The sequence below is a fragment of the Solanum tuberosum genome, unplaced genomic scaffold, assembly GCF_000226075.1.
Source record: "Solanum tuberosum cultivar DM 1-3 516 R44 unplaced genomic scaffold, SolTub_3.0 scf00476, whole genome shotgun sequence".
Taxonomy (NCBI): Eukaryota; Viridiplantae; Streptophyta; class Magnoliopsida; order Solanales; family Solanaceae; genus Solanum; species Solanum tuberosum.
This window is the reverse complement of record NW_006239409.1, coordinates 14,166-23,131: the sequence shown is the minus strand read 5'-3', so window position 1 is coordinate 23,131 and position 8,966 is coordinate 14,166. Positions and strand designations below refer to the sequence as shown.

Genomic DNA, 8,966 nt, shown 5'->3' with positions numbered 1-8,966 from the left:
CCACCCAATTAATTTGTGTGCTAGGAGATATGACCCTCCAAAGTAGACCCTCGAAAAAGGCTTCACTTGGAAATTTTGGATTTTGATACGGTTGCTCTAAAATTTGGGTTAGACCCATTTCCCACTCAATTTGACCCCCTAAACAAGAATATGAAGTCGGATTTTCGAAAAACGAAACGGATCTTTTTATATACAGCTAAACAAGTTTCCGATAACTTCCGAAGCACATTTTTAAGAACTTTTTGGGTCAAATTCAAATATAATCATTTCATTAAGTTCTCGACTCCAAACTCACATGTGAGGCTCTAGTTTCACTCTATCATTTTCCGGGTCGTTACACTCGATTTTCTTTCTTTGAGAAAAATATTTTGTACATTGTTTCTAATCTGTTTCTGATTTTGTTTTCTCTACTAGTTTTGAAAATACTCTTTAAACTTTGTTGTTTCTTATAAGTTCTTCAAAGTTTTGTTCTAAGTATCTTAGGAATACAGGATGAACAACAATTAGAAGAAGTGCAGAAAAATTAGTTTCCTTAAATGAGAGGAAATCTCTCTATTTATAGAAAACGAAGGGTAGTGTGAAAAAGTTCTTATTATGCCTTATCGGAAAAAAATACAATTTTTTGAAAAAGTCACAGCCTTTTTATAAAAATCACAACTTTTTATTTTCCATTCACACATTTTTAAAATCCAACACAAATATAAACTATAATATTGTATATTAAATTACATAACATAAATATTTTTAGTCAGTAAGAGAATATAAGTTATAGACTTGTATAGTCAATAGGAGAGTACACTTCTTCGTTTATTTTACGAATTAAAAAAAATACCCCCGCAAAACAATTTCTCAGGGGTATTATATAACAATAAAAAAATATATCATACTTTTTCTGTCCAAAGATACTTGTTCACTATTGATTTTGCACAAGAAAACTATAAATAAAAAAAATGTAATTTTACTATATCACACTTTGAATATAAAACATACAATGTCTTGCAAAATATAATAGAGAAATAACTATAATTAACGATAAGGGTAAATTAGGAACTAAGTGTAAACTTATTCATTTAATTTCATAATGTAGACAAATATTATTGGACATTCCAAAATAGTACTTCACCTGCCCCTTTTTACTTGTCATTTTTGACAAATCAAGAAAAAACAGTATTTTTTTTTACCTACTATACCCTTAATTTATTTAGAGACTTAATATTTTTGAAAAAGGTAGAACCTCTTTAATGAGTAGATTGATTTTGAAATTCTAATAATTAATATGAGTAAAGTGGTCAATTATTATTTTCTTAATATGTATGTCAAGTAAATAGAAACAAAGAAAATATAATGAACAACTATTATTGATCGAAGGGAGTAATTATATTATCGAGTATCATGGGGGGTTATTGTAACTCGAAACCATTTTAAAAGTACTTATATTATCTTGTTGTCTATAGATGCTATACTTCAATTCTCCAAAGGCATGTCGTAAGTAAGGACAAAATAAGTACTACTAATCTACTATATATGAAAGTTATTTTAACTTTGTGGAATTGACCAAATCATTGTAATGAGTGACGCTTTACAAAATTGGCCCAACATTGTGTTAATCGATAATTCACAAGACATGATATGAACCAACATCGTGCTTTGAAGTGCCTATGGTTGATAATCAACTAACACAAATATAAAATTACAAGTAATTAAATCATATGACAAGTCAACAACTATATATGAGAATTGGCAGTTCCGGAACCCAAAACAGTCATAGTAATTTTGGTTTACATTTTCAGTTCCCACCAATTTTAATTCATGTCGAATAATATTAACTTCAAATTCTAAATATACATAGTCATCTCTAATGATGCATTGTATTTAATCTCTCTTACACCGAGACATGCAAAGTTCGTAAATTTGATCAACACAAATGTTTCTTTAATATATTTCAGAGAATTAACAAAAGTAGTTCTTTACATTTGATGTTAATTAGTAAAATAGTCCATCAAATGTATACGTAGTTTTATTAAAATTGAGCATTTTTTTGGTCTCTATTATATTTAAAATACACATAAATATTTATCTTTAGTAAAATTTGCTTTTGAGAAGTACGTCAACGGTTTAAATTGAAGAAATCATCGGAACAAACTTCTCATGATTTATTTGTAACTTAAAAATAACTATATTCCAACAATTTATACTCATTATAGGTTTCCTTCTACTTTATACAATTCCGCTTTATCAATAACTAGTGTACTTATCCGCGCTTCGCGCGAAATTGAATATATTTTTTAAATAATTGATGTAGTTAATTGACTATTTATCAGTAAAAAGTGTATAAAAAATAATACAAATCAAGTCACAATTTTGATGTTGTCTATTAAAAAAATTGCTAGAAAGATATTTTTAAATTTTAATTTTCGCTTAACATTGCCGATAAAAAGAAGAAAAACATAAAAAGTATCTTAAGAAAAAAAATTAAGTTGATTATATAACATTGCATCGGAGATTATAGTTTGCAATAGAAAAAAAAGAATTGAAACACATAATATATAATAAAATGTATATTTATAAGAAGTGATGATGTCATTAGTAATTTGATGTGTACTTATCTACTCGATTATATAAAATTATCATAGAGTGACAAAATATTAAATTTTTTTAGAGTACATGAAGTGTCAAGTTGTAGAAAGGTATACCAAGAGTTGGATCAATGCTTGTCCCTAACACATGTAGAGGAGTGGAAGAGTTTTATAACATTAATCTAATTATTATTGTAGTCATCACTAAAAAAATAATAATATATGATAATAACTATTCAAAAAATAACTCCTTCTTTAATGTGAAAAATTAAGATAGATAATTTTTACTTTAAATAATTACAAGTTAAATACATATTAATCACAAATATACATTTATTATAGCACAACTATAAAATAACTTTTTGTTATATATATACACATAAATGAAAATTCTTTCTTCATTCTTTTCATTAAATATAATTAAAAGTTTTAAAAATACTAAAAAAATGGTTTATTTATTTATTTATTTTGTGATTGATTTCTAATATGATAGACCATATCATAATTTTTAAGGGCAATAATATCTAATAGCTATGAGAAATGTGTCATATGTAATATTATAACTTTCAACAATGACAAAAATTTAGAATATTAATTAGAAATTGACAAACATATACACACATGTAAATGAGTGGAAGAGTTTTATAACATTAATCAAATTATCATTGTACGTAGTCATCACTAAAAAAAATTAATAGATGATAATAGCTATTCAAAAGATAACTCCTTCTTTAATGTGAAAAATAAGATAGATAATTTTTACTTTAAATAATTATAAGTTAAATATATATTAATCACAAATGCACATTTATTATAGCATAACTAACAAATAGCTTTTTATTATATATATACATATAAATGAGAATTGTTTCTTCATTCTTTTCATTAAATAATTTATTTATTAATTAAAAGTTTTAAAAATACTAAAAAGATTGTTTACTTATTTATTCTGTGATTGATGTCCAATATGATAGACCATATAATATATTTTTAGGGGCAACAATATCTAATAGTATGAAAAATGTACCATAGGTAATATTTTACCTTTCAACAATGACAAAAAAAATTAGAATATTCATTAGAAATTGACAAACAGATACACACAATACAAAAACAAAAACAAAACGTAATATTTTTCATCTTCATTCATTCGTATAATAACAATGTTAGTAGATATATCAAAATAAAATAAAAAAGAATAGAATTGAAATCAAAACAATACATTAATGAATCTTCAAAATATTTGAAAACCATTCAAACTTTTATACTAATATGACCATCTCTTTTGATAAAATCTTCCAAGATAATTAAACTTCCTTCTTCATTTTGATGAGCTTCTACCAAACTAATGTGAACATCTCTATGAAAAATCTTTGAAGAATATATCTATGATCTTTATCAAAGTGAAGACCATATCATGAAATTATTAAGTACATGAAAGATGGAAGAGATGAAAGAAAAAGAAAGAATGAAAAAATGGAAATGAACATTGAACATTTCCAAAGATGATTGTTATTTATAGATTGGGTAAACCAAAACAATAGTTAGATGAAGTTGAAGAGGCTTGTTATTTAAGTAGAGAAGATAAATAGATGGAGGTTTTTTGTAACTTATTAGACATAATTAGAATAGTAAATATGATTGATTTTTTAAATTAATAAACAAATTATTTATTGATAAAATGAAGAAAAAAAGCCCCCAAAAAAAGGGAAAAAAAGATGAATAGAAATGGAGGCCATAGAGAGGTGCCACATCACCTTCTCTATGTTTCTCCTTTATATATATATATATATATAGATTTACCATTCATCTTTTTTCCTTTTTAAGAACTCTAATTTTTAAAAATCTATTTCAAAGAGGCGTACAAAATTCAAATAAAATGGTGATTTCCACTGAGCACAATATCCCAAATATGTACACCATAATTATATTCTAGTGGAGGTAGAGAAATTACCTATTTGAAATCAAATCCTCACTTAAGTTCTTGATTAATCTTTTGTTGTTTTAAAAAGAGCAAGTGTAGACTCCAAGTTCATTAATAACTTTTTATAGATTAAGAATTATACTCGTTTAAAGTATTAAATTTAAATTTAGAATTTTTTTGAGGTGCTACACATGCATATAAAGAAATGTTGCTTAAATTTGTAATAACATGTGTCATTATGAAAGAATAAAAAGGACAAAAAGACATGCACTCATATAATATCAGTTACAAAAATAATTTTTTATCATATGACCAGCTAAGAAAATTCAATTTTTTCAAATAAGGTATATCCGACTTCAACTGATGAGCTTTCACGTGCCACCTTTCTTATTTAAGTTCTTGATTAATATTAAAAAAAAAAAGGAGCAAATGTAGACTCCATGTTCATTAATGTGGTATACCGTGCACACCATAACTTTTTATTGATCAAAAGTTATATACTCGTTTAAAGTATTAAATTTAAATTCATATTATTTTTCTGAGGTGCTACATATGTATATATAGAAATGTCTCTTAAATTTGTAAGAACGACATGTGCTATTTTGAAAGAATAAAAAAGACAAAAAGACATGCACTCATATAACATCAGTTACAAAAATAAAATTTTATCATATGACCAACTAAGAAAATTCAAATTTTCAAATAAGGTGTAGCCGACTTCAGCTGATGAGCTTTCATGTGTCACCTTTCTTATTTTTAAATCAATAATATCAATATCATTCCATATGTGGACAACCGATCCGATGAATTATATACATATATTTTATTAATATACATACTTAATATATTATTTTTATAAACAATTTTAAAGATCTTATACATATTTTCATTAAAATTTCTTTATAATTTACTTATTGAAAGCAAAAATGCTCAAGATGAAACATTTATCTTATTGATTTCATGTATATGGGTGTCTATGACAATTCTTTGTGGGACTGAAAATGTTATTGTCTCTTCCTTCTAGGCCAATATAGTGAATTTTAAAGCTTTATTGATAGTAAATTTAGTGATTGAAAGTTTAGTAATTTATGTCATTCTAACTATTTTTCGTTTTGAATATATTTGTTGTCACTTTTTTCACATTTTAAATGAATTGTTTCTTTTATTTTTGTGTATGGTTAATAACCGAATAACCGAACCAAACCAAACCGAAACCGATAATCACCAAACCGATAAATGTATATTGTATTTGGTTTGGTTTGGTTTTGATAATTTTAAAACCGATTAAAGTTGGTTTGGTTTTGGTTTTGGTTTTGACCAATAACCGATCCAAACCAACCCGTGAACACCCCTATGTGGACTAATAAATCATTGTTACTAAAGATTATACTGTAATTAGACTAATAAATTTCATTTTTAGTGATTCACTTACCATGAAAATAATTTCTGATTAGTAAAAATGGTGAACCTGAAGAAAATTCTCTTGTTAAAATTCACGTACGTAATATTAGCTTTTAGGTAACTAGTAAATAGTTAGAGTAACAACTACCCATTAGTTAATTGTTGAAGAATTTTCGGATAACTATTTAATTAAAATTATATTTGGTTTCTATGTATGATTGTAATTGATATGCCAAAAATTGTAGCTAAATGTATTTTGTATATAAATATATCAATACAAAATTGTTTCTATTAATAAATAAAAAAATTATGTAGTCTTAAAAAAAAATTTCTTGTCGATTTTTTGAAATTGACTAAATTAAGATTATTTTTTCATGTTTATAATTGATAAGTAATGAATTTCCTTTCTATTAACTAGGGTTGGGCATTCGGTTGGTTCAGTTCGGTTTGTGAAATTCGGTTTGATTTTTTCAGTTTTCGGTTTGATGAAAATGCTAACCGAAATCGAACTGAAATATATTCGGTTCAGTTCGATTTTTACAATTTCGGTTCGGTTTTTTTCGGTTTGAATATCATCCTTATGAGCCTTTCTTTGATCATAAATTAAAATTTTAATTGTATCAGTTTTACAAAAAAATAGATTTGCAATGTGATTTTATGGATTGAGGGTTGTGGCGTCGAGGCATCAATCGCCGGCAATGGAAAAAACCGACCGAACTTAAAGATATCGTGATGCCGGAAGCATGTACAATGGGTTGAGAGTTGGTGAATTTAGGCATTTATTTATTGGGAAATTGGGTGGGCCTTTTCTTTTACATTTGGATTGGGCTGACATTTGAATTGGATTTGTATAAAATTATAAATGTATCAAATAAAATTCGGTTTTTCGGTTAACCGAAAACCGAACCGAATTATCGAATTTTTAAAACTAAAAACCGAAACCGAAATTAAAAAAATTCAGTTCGGTCGATTTTTTTGGTTTGAACCAAATTATGCCCAGCCCTACTATTAACATGTTTTTAATGCATCTTATTTTATTTGACCCTTGCATTTTTTTTTATATAAAAAATCAATTATTTGTTGGCTATTACATTATTCCTAAAACTTTTTAAAATATAACAAGCATAATTAATAATTTATGTTAGCTTATTATAATATATAAAACACATTTTTAGTCGTTTAGTTAACTAATTTCTGATACAAAAAATATATATAGTCTATTGATTATATAATAACAACGCAAAACGACATACTTTTTATTAAACTAAAATAACGATTATATTTATCGTATATAATATGTAATTTACGGCACCAACTAAATGAACGGTTATATTTTTGGTGTACATATAATACGTAGTCTACTTACGCATAAACTAAATATTCTATTTCTGAAAAATATTAAATCAACAAAACCTTGCTTTTAACCTATCGACTACAAAATGAAAAAATATTTTTGAATCAAACTATCGAAGAAAGATATTTTTATTTAATTGTGTATTCAAAATTTAAGAATATTTAAATCATTTTTGGAAGAAATAAAAGGGACGAATTAAATAGCCAAAGGAAAATATTTTAGTTTTTTTGTGAGGGGGTGGGACGTGGCCCGTTATAAAATAGAAGAAGACAATTGGACACACAATTTCACAAGAGTAGAAAGATACAAATATATATTTACCACTCTCCACGTAAGATAAAAATGCCTCTTGTTTTAGAAGTTGTTTTCCAAAACTACTCACAAATCCCTTGAAAATCATCTATATAAACCACTCCTACTTTTCCTTCTCTATTCACAAAAAAAAAAAATCCTTGAGAAATCACTTTTCTTTTTTCTTATTTACTCACCCATTCTTCTATTCACATACAATATTTTTTTTCTTGAGAGACGTCTATACAAATCACTCCCCTTCTTCCTTCTTTGTTTACTCATTCTTCTCTTCACAAAAAAATAAAATAAAATAAAAAATTCTTGAGAGACCTCTTTTTATTTTTAAGATGGCACAAAACAATAATATCAACGTGACAGTTCCCTCAGGTGAAATGCGTTATAAGGGTGTGAGGAAGCTTCCCACAGGGAGCTACATAGCTGAGATCAAAGTTATCAGCCAGAGAAGATTTGTGTGGCTTGGAACGTTTGATACAGCGGAGGAAGCTGCTAGGGCTTATGATGCAGCTGCCCGACGGCATCTCGGCCCACGGACAGTCATTAATTTTCCTCCAATAACTAATCATAATGACGTCAAAAGAACCAGAAATTATCTTCAAAAGCTTAATCGTAAGGATGTCATGATCAATTATGCTAACAACACTGCTGCATCGTCTTCTGGATCAGGCGGAAATCAGAGTTCTGATCAGGAGTTTCGTCGTTTTACAACGATTACTGGAGCTTCTGTTATGATGGCAATGGTGCGAGATAGAAGCTTATTAGAGGCTTTAATGAGAGAAGGAGTGATACTTCCGGACCCAGAGATCATCGGGGTCCGCGATGCTAACAATACCGAGCCTCTCAATCTTGAGCTTACTCTTGCACCGCCAGGGAGCATGTGAAACAAATAACGATGCACTCTATATTTTTTATTTTTGAGAGTAAAAATTTGGCATGTTGTAATCATTTCTTGTGTATGATCTCATCTCATGTAATATGAATTTAGAAATTTCTATACGTTCTTCATTGTGTTTTGTTTTTTTTTTTAGATTTTCAATTTCTGTTGGATGAATTTTTGTTTGGTTGTTCGATTGGAAACGGAAAAGACATAAGGAAGTAACACGTAGAGTACATGGGTTTAATTTTGTCATTACTATACTAAGTACTCAAGTGTTTTTTTGAATTCTCATGAAAAGTGTGTGTTTTGTGAATGAATAATGTGATAAAATCTAAGTAGTTAATTATTTTTTTAAAATTTAAAATAAAATTTAAATATTTTAAAACTATACAAAAAAACCTACAAATAATCATAGTTAATTATGATTCAAAATATTCTTTTAAATGTTTGAGAAAATTGTATACAGAAAAAGAAAAAAATAATTAGTTGATCCTAAACAATAACAGTTAGCGGCAGTGGCGTAGG

At 27.0% G+C, this 8,966-nt stretch overlaps 1 protein-coding gene across 1 annotated transcript; it reads left to right on the top strand.

The window, feature by feature from the left end:
• Nucleotides 1-7,893: 7,893 nt before the first annotated feature.
• Nucleotides 7,894-8,445, top strand: LOC107058323 (ethylene-responsive transcription factor ERF096-like). The gene has a single exon (XM_015303874.1). It carries the CDS (start codon nucleotides 7,894-7,896, stop codon nucleotides 8,443-8,445), a length of 552 nt encoding a protein of 183 aa, XP_015159360.1.
• The last annotated feature ends 521 nt before the right edge of the window (nucleotides 8,446-8,966 follow it).

Bases quoted from the DNA above. Each gene is read 5' to 3' on its own strand.
- LOC107058323 (XM_015303874.1), top strand. From the start codon at position 7,894: ATGGCACAAAACAATAATATCAACGTGACAGTTCCCTCAGGTGAAATG.